The sequence below is a fragment of the Coenobita brevimanus genome, chromosome 26 (assembly GCF_032717465.1).
Source record: "Coenobita brevimanus isolate Jiangsu-jjx chromosome 26, ASM3271746v2, whole genome shotgun sequence".
Lineage (NCBI taxonomy): Eukaryota > Metazoa > Arthropoda > Malacostraca > Decapoda > Coenobitidae > Coenobita > Coenobita brevimanus.
The window spans coordinates 12954224-12969610 of record NC_136979.1 but is presented as its reverse complement, the minus strand read 5'-3'; the positions used below and the strand labels follow the sequence as shown (position 1 = coordinate 12969610).

The 15387-nt window shown below is 41.0% G+C and overlaps 1 protein-coding gene across 1 annotated transcript in view; it reads right to left on the bottom strand.

The window, feature by feature from the left end:
• The window catches only part of CadN (neural cadherin), a 481090-nt gene that overhangs the window by 116271 nt on the left and 349432 nt on the right, over window positions 1–15387 (bottom strand). Inside the window, exon 21 of the mRNA XM_080267947.1 lies at window positions 5184–5457. Coding sequence (XP_080124073.1) covers window positions 5184–5457 — 274 coding nt within the window. The remainder of the gene's footprint in view (window positions 1–5183; window positions 5458–15387) is intronic.

The following is a 15387-nucleotide window of genomic DNA, read 5'->3' as shown; positions in this document are numbered from 1 at the left end:
AAAACAATTCATCATCTAAGGGCCTCTACATCTAGGTACAGTGTAAGTAATCTCAACTTTGAATTGGCCATCAATAAACATATGGATGGGGTGATGGGAGATGTAAAAACATGGGCAATGGAGAAAGGGATGGCACTAGTAATGAATGGTGATGGATGGAATATCTCAAATTTGTTGTGTGCTGATTATGCAGTGCTACTTGCAAACACCAGATAAGAACTTGGTATACTAGTGCAGAGTTTTGTTGATGTCTGTGAGTGTCATGCCTTGAAAGTAAATACAGAAATAAGTAATGTGATGGTAATCGAGGGAGATGGTGGCTCCCAGTGTGATGTTAGTGAATGGAGAGAGACTGGAATTGGTGAGAGAGTTCAAATACTGAGTACAGTGATAGAAAAGAGGAAAATGTGCAAAAGTGGAAAGTAGTTAAGTTACATAGGGAAGGAAAGTAGCTGGTGCTATGAAGGCCTTGATAAAAAAAAACAGAGGCTTCAACGCTGCAGCTGCATGAGGCTTACATGAAGGAGTGTTAATGCCAACTATAACATCTGGATGTGAGACTATGGTGTGGCATGCAAGTGAAAAGTCAAGAGTGAGGGCAGTGGATATGGGACTGCTGAGGAATGTATGTGGAGTACAGAGAGTGGATAGGACACAAAATAATGTGATTCGTGAGAGATGCTGAGAAAGGAACTCAGTGGACACCAAAATCAAAGAGAGTGAACTGTGAGGAACTCAGTGGACACCAAAATCAAAGAGAGTGAACTGTGAGGAACTCAGTGGACACCAAAATCAAAGAGAGTGAACTGTGAGGAACTCAGTGGACACCAAAATCAAAGAGAGTGTACTGAGATGGTATGGTCATGTGAAGAAAATGGATAACAACAGAGTGGTGAACAAGGAATATCTGAGTGAATCTGAAGGAGGGAGGAGGGGAGATAGGCCAAGGAGAAGGTGGAGGGATATGGTGGATGAGTGTGTGAGGAAGACAGGTAAGGAAGTCGGTGAGGCTAGGGGACTGACAAGAGATCTAGCTGGCTGGATGAATGTTGTAAGAAGAACTGCATGATCAGGAATCTGGCACTCCATTTTAACGTGACAGTGTTTGGACTGACTCTATAAGATACATTTATGTGAAGCTACAGAATGTGGTGGAAGTTTTTGGTGTATCAGATAGAGCCAGGATTCCGGGGGCTTGAATGATGAGTGAAAGGAAACGTGGCCCATTGGACAGGGTAAACTTGGGCTGTCTGGACATTGTTACTTCTCACCCTGCCCTAGGGTGGGAAAGGAGGTCCGGATGATGATGATGATGATGATGATGATGATGATGGTGTACTTATTAAGAAATGTTCAAACAAAATGCAAAACCTGAAATTAAAAGATAATAATTTTTAAAACTTTCGTGGCTGCTGGTACGCTTGGGTATTTTATTCAGGCTACCATGGATACAGGTTTGTTCACCCGTTTTTGAAGACTCCAACATGCTTGCAGGCGTCACCCTTGGTCACCTGATGGTGGCTCTCCATGCTGCTCAATTTCTGGCAGCTTCCCTATTCAGTCCCTTATCTCTGAGGTCACAACCAATGACCTCGACCCAGGTCTTTTTCGGTTTACCTCTCACAATCCTACCCCTAACATTAACACTTTTCACTCTCTGCACCCAATTATCATCCCCCATCCTCTCCACATGCCCAAACCATTTCAATCTACCTCTCCTCATCACACCACCAATACACTCCAGTCCCATCCTACCCCTTAACTCTTCCAATGTAAATCTAGCCCTCCCAGGCCTCACACTCATGGATGCACTGCACATCCACCTAATCATTGTCATTTCCGTATATGAGCCAGCGAATATCCTATTCCATTACTGCCCAAGTCTCACTACCATACACTCCTAACATGCTGCATACAAAGATCCCTTAGCACGAAGGGAGAGCCCTCTCAATGTCAGGAGAGGCAACAGCTCCCTTAATTTCCAACCACTCCTCACTCTAGCCACTGAGCTAGCTCCAGCCCTACCTCCAGCACATAACATGTCTCCCAAATAACAAAACTCTTCCACACACTCAAGAGACTCACCAAAAAGTTCAATCCTTTCATGCCTAACAATCTCCACCTGCTCTCCCCGACATACTGCACACATGAAATCAGCATTATCTTGCAGTCTACCTCTAATACCACTAATTCTCTTATGCACCTACTTAGCACAGACACTGCGCAAGATGGAATTACTTCCCCTGCCCTTGTGGCAAATTGCAAATAACCACTCTCCCTCTTCTCTGACAGTACTGCCACCAGCCCTAGATACCATCACTTTTGTTTTATCTGTATTTACTCTTAAGCCCTGGTGCCCCATACCATCTCTCCACTTCCTAAATCTTTCCTCCGCCTCCTCTTCATTCTCTGCAATGAACACTAAATCATCAGCATACAACATCTCCCACAGGAGTCCATTTCTAAAGTCATGCGAGCACCCACTTACATGGCCATAACCACCCTAACCAGCTACTATTACATCCCAAGCTTTCTCATTGCCCACTTTGCCACCTCTCTAGGGACTCTGTCAAAGGCCTTCTCCAGGTCAACAAAGTACAGTTGCCTTTTCTTTCCTATATATTTTTCCTGAATCTGTCGAACAATGAATATGGCAACAGTAGTCCTTTTGCCTGGCATAAACCCAAACTGAATCTCATCAATACTCACTCTTTCTCAAATCATATGCTCTAGAACCCTCTCCATTACCTTCATTATCTGGTCTAAACACTTTATACCTCGATAATTTCCTCTTTCCAGGGCATCACCCTTCCTTTGTACACATTTACAATCACAGTCTTCAGCCAATCATCTGGAACAACACACTCATACTGTATATAATTGTATTTATCAGGTCAGTGATCAACCCCACTCCTATATCTCCTGAGGCTTTCAATGCTTCTGAAGTCAACCCAGATACACCTGCTGCCCTCCCCACCTGTATCCTGCCCATTGTCCTGCTCACAGTAGCAACATCAGTCAAAGGCTAAGGGCCAAATACTGGATCTGCTGGCTCCAAACCTTCCTTGTCCCAGTCAAACTCATCCAACAACTGGCTGTAAAGCTCTCTCCATGTATCTTTAATATTCCAACTGTTCATCACTACCCTTCCTTCATCATTCTTCACACACTGCTTATCTGTGATATCCCTATTCTCCCTCTTCATCTGATTTGCCACCTAAAATATCATATTCTTCCTTTCCACATGATTTAGGTATTCAAGTAGAAGTCTCTGTAACTCAGACTTCGCCCTGTAAACCCTTCTTCTATCCCTGCGCTTGGCAGCCAAGTATTCCTCTTAGTTACCATCCTTCATCCATTCCTGGAAAAGCCTTTTCTCCATAACTGCAGCTTCTACACCCTCATCCCACCACCAAGTTACCTTACGTCTTGGTGGGCCTCTTGTTCATCCAAATGCTGAATTAGAAACTCTCAAGAGATTGCTCTTGAGGACTCTACTGTTCATTAACACTTCTAGCAATGTCTCCCTGTTCAGCCACTACTCTCCTCATATTACTATAGAAAGCATCCTTTACTGCTTGGTTTTTCAGCTTCCATATTTTCCTCCAAGGTGTATAGGTCCTCTTTTTCATTATCCACACCTAATGCATCATGTCATATATCACTAACTTGTGTCGCTCCACACGCTCCTTGCTCCCTATAATTTTAACATCCCTCCCTGACCTCCTATCAGCCCTCCTGATCAGGAAATAGTCTATCTGGCTGCTATTTCCCCCAGACTCGTAAATAATCAACATACTCCCTCTCATCCTAAAATATGTGTTGCGCACAGTCATGTTCATTGCCTCTCCAAACACGAGTCTCCTTGCCTATTCCTCATTTCTTGTACCATATGCACATCTCACATGAACTCCTTCAAATCTTTGAGCTCTTTCATATACATGACCATTTAAGTCCCCTCACAACACTAAAATCTCATCATCCCCCATACCACTTACTAAACGTATTAAGTCATCCCAAAATCTATCCTTCTCCACCGCATCCAAGCCTGCCTGTGGAGCATACGCCAATAAAAATGCAACCAGTTTCTCACCAAACAACATTTTCACTACTATTACCCTATCACTTACTCTCAAAACATTCATGACATATTCCACTCACTTCTCACCAACCAACACACCTACACCACCATATCCATCTGTTCTACCCTGCCAAAACAACTTATAATAACAATCTCTCCCAGCAATCTTTCGGGGTGATCTACCCCTATACTGGACTTCCTGCGCACATCCCACATCCACCCACGTCCTATACAATGCTACAACCATTTCCTCCGCTCTACCCCTCAAACTTCCCACTTTCCACAACACCACTCTTTTCCTCCGGGGTGATTTAGTGTCCTCAGGCATGCTTAGAATTTCACTCTTTAACTTGGTCATAATCAGTAAAAATAATATAAGGGAAAGGCATGCCACAGGCCTCACCCAATTCACAGTCCTAGGTCCAGGAAATGGATCTGAGACCCATAGCCTACCAGCCTTACCAGTGGCTATGGTAAGGGACTCGGGGCACCCTGCCAGGACAGCAACAGGGACATCCTCCAAGCATGCCTTGGCACTGTAACTGCCCCACTGTTATATACCCACTGATAGGGCATCCTCCTGGGGTGCTACTCCCAGGTTCAGGCCCCTGTCTATTGGGCTGAGGCAGCAGTCTGGGAACCACAATGCTCTTCCCCTAGCACAGGTTCGAGCCCCATCTCACCCTGGCTCCACGATCTATGCTGGCAGAGCCCTTGTCACGCTTCCCCTCAAAAGGTCTGCCACTAGGTAGTGGGGGCAAAGTTTTTTGGTTGCATGTCCTTGCTGGCATCAGCCCATGACGTAGTGTGGTATGTTCTATGATATGTTAAGGGCAAGAGGCATAGTGTATGAGACCGTTACAGGAAGTATTTGGGCGAGTATGCTGGTCGTCTCTCCATGTTAGTGTCACGCTGAAACGGTCAGCAAAGGGGGATGGTTAGGTAGCTAGTGAAACAGGAGCTCCAGCTATTCCTATCACCAGCATTCCCATTCCCCTCGGGAGTACCACCCTGATCGGCTGGTGCTACAGCCTTCTCCCAGCATACAATTAACTTTAGCCAAGAAAAATCCTAATAGCTGAAGGGTAAAACAGTAATTTACCTTTCAGCCCTCCTCCATCCACAGCAACCACTTGTATGGAATAGTCTGGTGTCTTTTCTCTGTCAAGGCAGCACACTGCTGTTTTGATCACTCCAGTGTCTGGTTCAATTTCAAAGATGGGAGTGGCGGTGTTTTCATCAATCACATTCTTCTCAATGGAGTAAGTCAGTTTGGCATTGGTACCTTCATTGGCATCATCATAATCTTCAGCAGTCATTGTCATAACAACCATGCCCTGAGTTCCATTTTCTGTGACATTTCCAAAGTACACCATCTGTAATATCAGAAATAATCATTTGTTACTGATATCATGACAATTCAGGAACCTTACTACATAGCTAAAATTGATACTTTGCCACATGTGGTGTGAATAAGAGACAGGAGCCAAACTAATATATCTAACTAGATGTCCTTAAATTCTATCCTAAAACTGAAGAAATACACAAGCATTTTACCAGTGCTACTGGATATGTCCTACATGAGATAAAAATTTAAATGAATGTGAAGAATAAATCAATTGAAAGCCAGTTATCCAACATTTGTGCATACCAGACTGAAAATTTACTGCAAATTGCAAGTCAAATCTATGCAATTGTAAGTCAAATCTATGCAATACAAGACATACAAATGATCAATGAAAAAGTATGAAAATAACAGTATTACTCAGGGGTAGTATTTATTTTTCCCATGATAGGTATTTGGAAATTACTTTTGTTTTTGTTGTACCCCAGGCTCATTTAGACATGAACCCAGTGGACTGTAGGCTGAAGCTGTCCTTCCGCAGTCTACTCTCCTCCTTTTGAAGGAGAGGGAGGGAATTCAGGGACATCTGTACCACAACAGCAGAGCTTCTCTCTCATATCAGTGCCACCACATGAAAGCAACCCTCTTCAGCACCTAAAATTATTTTTAAACATCATCATGCTCCAGACCTCTATTCCTACCTAAGGCCCGGGTGAGGTAGGGTCCACAGATGTTTCCCCCCCCCCCCAATGAGAAAGTAACCATAACCTGTCCAGTTAACTGGCACCTCAGAGGCACACCTTCCACACAACTGTGCTCCTTAACTACCCATTAGACATAATCAATCTGATGACTTTTAGGTTAAAGAGGGGTACCAAACCTTAGTCATACACTCCTACATACAAAATTATTCCAAACAGCTTGATCAACTATCAATTACCATGCTTCACAATATCTCCCTCCATACTGTACCTCACTTCCTCACATTCACCATACTTATCCATCATCTTCTTAGCCTACCATACTTTCAAAATAGCTCAGATATACCCTTTTTACTGCTCTAACCACACCCACTCTCTCCCATACATTCTAAGCACATTCTCTTCAAATCTGGTGTCCACAGATTTCCTTACTCTATATCTATCACCAATCACATCACTCCTTTTCCCATCCACTCTCTTCAATAGCCCCTGTCTCTTTTAACCACATGCACATAGGGTGAGAGAGGGAACAGAAAGCCAGCAAATGGAAGACTATAACAGTGAAAGAACTAGTCAGCAATAAGCCCAATGAAATGGGCCACAAGCCCCTTCATTCTTCACTCAAGCCTCTGGAATCCCTGTTCCACCTGGTTGGTATACCTGTCCACATGCGGCTTCATAATTACAATCAAACCGATTCAGCCCAACAATTATCAAGGTTCAAAATGAAATGCCAAACCCTTGACATATACTCTTCATCCAAAAATTCATCCAACCTGCTTGATCTTTCATCAACTTTCATAATCCTCTTTCTCACACACTCATTACACATATCAATTCAACATCATCTTGGCTCACCTTGTCTGCCACTTTTAACTTACATATACCCTTTCCACCACCCGATGTATGGTATGTAGGAGAACTACTAGGCCTTGGGAGCAGACTGTGAAGTCTGTGCCTAAAGTCAGACAAAAACACACACACACACACACACACACACACACACACTAGATGCGAGAAAGGAAAGACGTGCCACACATTGCTCCGCACCTGGCCAATCTCAGCCACAAATGGCCATACCTAAAAAGTATCTTTATATGAGTCAAGCTTTGTACTAGGACCAACTATATTGTGTTCTAATATGAAAGAGGAAATTTAAGTAAAAGTTTTGTTCCAATAACAGAATACAACAAAGTATGCTACTGGTAGGTGGGGGCGCTCACCATCCACTCACTCGATGTAGTGCTGCTCTCGGGTGTCTGCCCTTTCCTCTCCATCCTTCTTTCCTTCCATTCTCATCTGTCTTTCTTTCCTTCATTCTTTCCTTGTCCTTCTTCCTGCGGGTGACTTTACACTCCCTCTTCTGTCTTTCTTTCCTTCATTCTTTCCACTTCCTTCACCCTGTAGGTGACTCTACACTGAGTGACAAGCCAAATGGTTTCCTGTGCACCAGGAAACCATTTACTATGCTGGGTGGTAAACATATAACCAAATTTTGGCGCCTGGTGGTTTAGTGGGTAATTACTGCACTCCAATCGGATTGAGCCAGTGAAGGTTTATATCCAAGGGGTGGTTGGGGTTGATTGCTCATGTAATGCCACTTAGGGATGAGTGAGGCTGGTCACTCTCATCTTAAATCTCGGGACCAACTGCCTCGCCCCAGGCTCCTACGCTCCTCATGGGGCAATGTAGGATTGGATGATGAGGGATGATAGTGCAGATGTGCCAAACAAGCAAATCAGCTGTTTAGTGTTTACTGTTTTGTCTGTGACGTACAGGAATGCAAAACTGTAAACAGAATCTTTCTCTTAGACAACAAGATGACTACCATCTTTAGCAATGCAAATTTGGAAGGAGTTAAGAAAAGGGATAAGGGTAGAAAGCAGGATGATGATTTCTACCAGGAAATGGTGGAAATGGAAACATACAATAAGCTCGTAGAACAAGTGTACAGATTAGAGTAGGCACTTCAAAGTGAAATGGATGAAATTAAGTAGCAGTTGCACATGCAGGAGGAAGAAAATGAAAAATTAGTAAAGGAGGTTAACAAGAAGGACACAACAACTGATAAGCTGTCAGTAGAGGTGGGTCCACTTAGAAGGAAGATTGGTGAAATGGCAAGCACAGTTGTCAACCATGAGAGAATTATGGGAGTTCAGAAATGATACAGAGACAATAAGGTGGGCAAGCACTCTGATAGATCAATGCAGTGATACTGAGGAGAAGATAACCCAGGTGAATGAAGCGATGCAAAGCTACAAAAATGATGTGGAAACCAAGTATGCTGAAATGGTGAAAGTAAAGAAAGACTTAGAAACAGGAGTTGAAGAAGGGAACATTAAAAAGGAAGTGAAGAAAATAATCCAAAACAATCCAAAATTGGTCAAAGATTCAGTAGACATCAACAAATCTACAGTAATCACTGGTCTAGAGGAGGAAGAAATAAAAAACAAGATTTCAAGAGACAAAAAGAAGATGCCAAATGTAATGAGCATACTGAAGGAAGTATCAGAGGAATTCTGTAGTAAAGACATAGAGGAACACATAAGGCTAGGGAAATATGAGAGAAACAAATCAAGGCCCCTGGAAGTAACCTTCCAGAGTGTAAACACTGTGGAGGAAATACTAAAAAATGCAAATAGACTTATGGAAAAGGAGGATTTCAAAAATGTATGGATAAAAAGATGCCTAACTCAAGAGGAACTGGGATTACTAAAAGGGAAGAGGAAGGAAGCAAAAACAAAGAAAGAGGGAAGATCAGAGGAAGAGAAAAACACATTTTTTTACAAAGTAATTGGATTGCAGGTATGAAAGTGGTACATAAACAGGAGGGAATAAAAAGGAGGAAGGTAGTAGATCCAAGTCATGACAAGCATGTAAATAAGATGATTAAGTTGATGTACTCCAATGTGGGTAGAATGGTACCTAAATTACTAGAGATGAATGATTATATTAAAGAAAAGGATTCACATATTCTTTGCCTGACTGAAACAAAATTAACATCAAGGATATCAAACGATACCCTAAACCTAGAGGAATACAATATATGAAGAAGAGATAGGAACTTTAAAAGAGGAGTAGGAATTATAATATTAACCCTCTGAGATTCAAATGACTATTTTAACTGTCATTTCAAATCCAACCTCAGAGATTCAGATGATGCTTTTAATCATCACTTTAAGGAACTTTTGTAAAATATTCACCATAAATCGCTTTTACGCATCATAACAAAGAGGCTCGAGCATGATGTCACGGAATGGTTGCTCTATGTGTGGCAGTACCGCACAGCTGGTCTGACTCATGGCTTTGATTCTTTATAACTTTATTCTTGGTGAATATTTTTCTACAGTATGGTATAAAATTTTTGGTTTTTGCCTAACTTCAACTCGTCACTTTGACTTTTTTTTTCTTTGTTTTCCTTTCATGAACATACTACGATACAGTACAACTATTCAGCTTCAAAAAAGCACCACAACCAGCATCCTATCATAAAAAGTGTATTTACACTGACCGATCAAAAAAAACATCGCGAAGCAAATATCCGGCTGAGACTAAAATAAAATTGTGCATCTCTTTCCTTTTGCTTTACTGCACAATGAAATGAAAAAATTACCATAATCTATATATCATTGTAAAGGTAATTTATTGTATCTTTGCATGGTTAAAACCAAATTTACATATCTTTTCTCATTATTTTTTGCTGAATATTTTTCTACAGCAAGGTATAAAATTTTTGCTTTTTGCCTAACTTCAACTCACATTTTGACATTTTATTTTCTTTGTTCTCCTTTTTTGAACATAACAGTACTACAATAAAGTACAATTATTCAGCTTTAAAATGACACCAAAACCAACATTCTGTCATGAAAAGTGTATTTACACAGAGCGATCAAAGTAAACTATTGGGCCACGAAGATGTGGGTCAGCGTGCGTGGCTGACTCTGGCACAGACACAATCTGCCCAAAAACCTGATAGGGTTAACAAAGAAAAATCTGCAAGTCAAAGAAATAGAACTAAATGTACCCTCACAGGCAGAACTGATTGCGGCAGAGATTAGTAAGTCTGAAGGGAAAGTAATTGTGGCAAATTTATACATGCCACCCAGTTCAAACATTTGGGAAAAAGGCAAATATGAAGACCTGGGAAAGATTACAATTCAAAGTTTAAGAGCATTACTACATAGAATGGAGGAGAAATCTGAAAGAATTATATTATCTGGAGATTTCAATACATATACAGTATATATTGGAATACTCTAGATATAAAAACCCAGGAAAGCTCTTGGGAAGAAAAGCTCCTGGACCTTGTGCAGGAGTTTTTCCTAACACAACATGTAAAAGAAAGCATGAGAAAAAGAAGACGATGTACCATCAGCACTAGATCATATACTTACTAGGCAAGAAAATGATAATGATAATATTATTTATCACCCTCCATTTGGCAAAAGCGATAATGCAGTATTAAATTAAAACTTCAGGATTGCATATGACATAGTTAACAGTAATGAAAGTTGCAAAAAGAGCCTTAACTACAAAAAGGGAAACTATCATGACCTAAAGAAATACTGCTTAAAAACACATTAGGAAAAAGGGCTTAAAGGACAAGATCTAAATGTAATATATAGAGAATTCTGTGAACTTTATGAAATAGAAGTCCAAAATTACATCCCTCAGCACAAAGAAGCAGAAATGAAAATAAAGAAATGGTTTAATGTAAAAAATGAAAAGAAAAAAGAAACATGTTGTTGAAGTGATACAGAAGACACAATAGTGAGAGACACATTGTGGAAGAGATACAGAAGACACAATAGTGAGAGGGTATATAACAACTATAAACAAGCAAGAAATGAATTTACAAGCATAAGACGAGAAGCCCAAAAACAGTTTGAGGAGGATATCATAAACAAAAGTAGTGATCAACCGAAGCTATTTTACAGCTACATCCGAAGCAAAACCAAAGTAAAAGATAAAATACAATCCATTACGGATGAAGGGATCCTCTATACAGAAGAGAAAGATATTTATGAAGCACTAAATAAGAACTTCCAATCAATTTTTACAAAGAAAATAATTTTGAGAGGGATGATATGGAACATGCATGCCCAAAAATATTACCAGATATACAAATATCAGAAAAAGAAATACAAGAGGAGTTAAGTAAATTAGACAAAGAAAAACAAATGGTCCAGACAAAATTTCATGGTGGGTGCTACATGAATGTGCAAAGGAGTTAAGTAGACCATAATCTTGAATAATTAAGGAATCCTTGGGTCAAGATAAACTACCTGATATCTAGAAGAATGCAAACATTGTTCCCTTATTCAAGAAAGTGAATATACAAAATCCACTCAACTACCGACCAGTATCACTAACCAGTGTTGTAAGGAAGATACCAAAAAAGCTGATAAGAAAAGTTTGGGTAAACCATCTTGAACAACATTATATGATAACAGAGAGGCAATTTGGTTTCAGAAAGGGAAAATCATGTGTTACTAATCTATTAAGCTACTATGACAGTGTTGCAGAAACATTACAGAAAAGAGAAGAATGGGTGGACAGTATTTAGATTTCAAGAAAGCATTGGACAGAGTACAGCACCAAAGACTTTTATGGAAACTGTACCATCAAGGAGGAATCCGAGGCAAACTGTACTGTTGGATGCAAGATTTTCTCAAAAAAAGGGAAACGAAAACAGTACTAAGGGGAAATTAATCATCATAGGGGGCCGTGACGAGCGGAGCTCCACAGGGCTCAGTGCTGGCACCAATTATGTTTTTAGAGTATATAAATGACACAGTAACACTGGAAATGAAAGCTATTTAAATATGTCTGCTGAAGATGCAAAAATACAAAGGAAAATTACTAACACAGACTCTTGTAGAGCTACAAGAAGAATTAAATAAACTTCATGAATGTACTAATATATGGCAAATGGAATTCAATGTGAGCAAGTGTCATGTAATCAAGCTTGGTAAAAGTGGGAAAAGACCAGATTGGAATTATAAGTTAGGAAGAAAAACCCTACACATATCAGAAAGAGAGAAGGACTTAGGTGTGATTATCAATAACAGACTATCTCCAGCTAACCACATCAGTGAGAAGGTACAGAAAATGTATACACTGCTTGCTAAAATGAGAACAGCATTCACATACATAAATGAAGACATGCTGAGAAAGATAATAACATCTCTCATCAGACCAACCCTGGAGTATGCATCAGCAGTCTGGAATCCTCATCTTAAGAAACACATAGATAAGATTGAAAAAGTTCAAAGGGCCACTACAAGATGGGTACCAAGCTTAAGGGATCTAAGCTATAAAGAAAGACTAGAAAAACTGAATCTGCCAACACTACAGGAGAGAAGGAAAAGAGGAGATATGATTATGCTATATAAATATAAATGCATATCAGGGAAGGAGAAAATAGACATAAATGAATACATAACCTATGGGGAAGCATAAGAGGACACTGCAAAAAACTGCATAAAAAGAGAGGCAATAAAGAAGTAAGGAAATTTAGTTTTCCAAATAGGGCAACTGATCAGTGGAATGCACCACCGAGTGAAATAGTGTGTGCCAAAATGATTAATAAACTTAAGGAGATGTATGATGAAAATGGTTTAAGACATGGGACAGTACGAGCTTGACTCATTCCTGTAAAGATACAATTAGGTAAGAACACACCCACACACACACACACACACACACACACAAACACACACACACACACAAAGACCATACTATCTAAGTACACTCTCTTCAACCTGTTTTTCAATGACTTCTTTACTCCACATTTTTCAAAAATTACACTAATACTTACCCTATCCACTCATGACACCACACACACACACACACACACACACACACACACACACACACAGCACCCTTTTTAATGTGGCAGTGCCTGATATGCATTTATATATTTGGTGATATGCATTTATATATATTTGGAACGACTAAGACGAAGAGGTGGTGCATGAGAAAAACATTCATGTGTGTAAAGGTAGACTTGATAAATGTGGATTTGGAGACAGGACAACACGAGCATTGCTCAATTCCTGTATACTGCAAACAGGTAAATATCTATCTATCTATCTATTGCCAGACGCCTCAATCCCGTTTGGGGTGGCCACAAACAAATCGCCTCCAAGTCGCCCTGTCCCCCGCCATTTCACTACCCTGCTCCCAACTCACACCCCCCTCTCTCATATACCTCTCCACCTCATCCCTCCATCTCATCCTCGGTCTCCCCCTCCCTCTTCCACCCTCCACCTCACTCACATACACTCTCTTCGTCAGTCTTTCACCCTCCATCCTCTCCACATGGCCAAACCACCTCAGTGTGTTCCTCACAACGCTTCCTATCACATCCACATCAACACCACAACGCTCCTTTATATCCTCATTCGTCAGCCTGTCTCTCCACGTGACTCCACAAGCTCCTCTTAAATAACTCATTTCCACTGCTCTCACTCTTGACTTGTGTCCTTCCAACAACGTCCAAGCTTCACTTCCGTACGTTAGAGTTGGTATCACAATACTGTCATGTAGTAACTTTTTTACTTCCATGCTCACTTCCCTGTTTCTTATCACTGCTTTCAAGGAACCAGCAACCTTTCTTCCCTGCTGTACCCTTTTCAAGCACTTCACCCTCCAAACCTCCATCCTTACTCATCACACTACCCAAATACTTAAACGTACTCACATTTTCCAATTCCTCACCATCCAACCTCGCTATACATTCACTGACTTCACCTCTCTCAAAGACCATCACTTTACTCTTCCCTACATTCACCTTTAGGTTCCGTTTCTTACACACTCTCTCAAACTCATCCACCAAGCCTTGCAGCTCCCCTTCATCTTCACTCAACAACACAGTATCATCTGCAAACAACAGTACAGGGAGTTTCCAAACACTATCCTCTCTCACCAGGGCCACTCCAACATCCACTACCCTACCTTGTACCTCTTTTATTACCCCATCCATGTACAGATTGAACAACCATGGAGACATGACACATCCCTGTTTCAAACCAACTTTCAAAGAGAAAAATTCACTTAGTTCACCATCCACACGCACTGCAGCCTTAGCACCATCATACATACTCTTCACAGCATTCAACAACTTCCCATCTACTCCATATATTCTTAACACTTTCCACAATCCTTGTCTATCCACCCTGTCATATGCTTTCTCCAAATCCATGAAAGCCGCATACAACTTCTTTCCCTTCTCTAGAAACTTTTCCACTAAAGATCTAAGAATGAATATCTGATCTACACAACCTCTTCCCTTCCTAAAGCCTCCCTGTTCTTCTCCAACTAATTTCTCTGTTCTTTCTCTAACTCTGTCTATAAGTATCCTACCATACACTTTTCCTATTATACTAAGAAGACAAATGCCCCTATGATTACCACACACTTCTTTTTCCCCTTTTCCTTTGTACAAGGGAATAATTATACCTGACTTCCAATCCTCCGGGACTCTACCTTCCTCCCAGGCCAATCTGCACATCTTCCACATCCATTCTACTACTATCTCTCCCCATGCTTCAGCATCTCACCACACACTCCATCAATTCCTGGGGCTTTCCCCGATTTAACTTTCTTTCATTGCTTCCACAACCTCTATCCTACTGATTTCTACCTGTCTTCTCACCTCCCTCCTTCTCCCAGCCATTCCCCAGCCACTTATACTCGCATTACTTCCATCCTCTACGTTCAACAATTCCTTAAAGTGTTCTCTCCATCTGCTCACTTTTTCTCCCTTCCCCACTAGTAATCTACCATGTTTATCTTTCACTCCCCTGCTAACTTCACTTCCACCCTGTCTTACTCTTTTCACTTCTCTCCAGAACATTTTCTTACAGTCCCTCCACTTTACACTCAAATTCCTTCCAAATTCCTGATCCACTCTCTTCTTACTCTCTCTTACTAATCTTTTCACCTCTCTTCCTTTCCACATATAACTCTCTCTTCTGCCTCTCAACTTCTTCCACGCCCCTATTTCTCATCCATTCATTGTATGCTTTCTTCTTTTGTGCCACAGCCTGTTTCACCTCTTCAGTCCACCACGCTGTTCCTTGCACCCCTCCGTCTTCTCTTCCTTCCACACACCACATCACATGCTGCACATATTTCTTCTGTAAATATCTTACACACACCTTCCACGTCTCCCATCTGCTCCAATTCATATTTGCCCAATCGTTCCTCCACTTCTCTCTCTTATGCTCTGCCTTTTTCTCATCCTCTTGTAACCT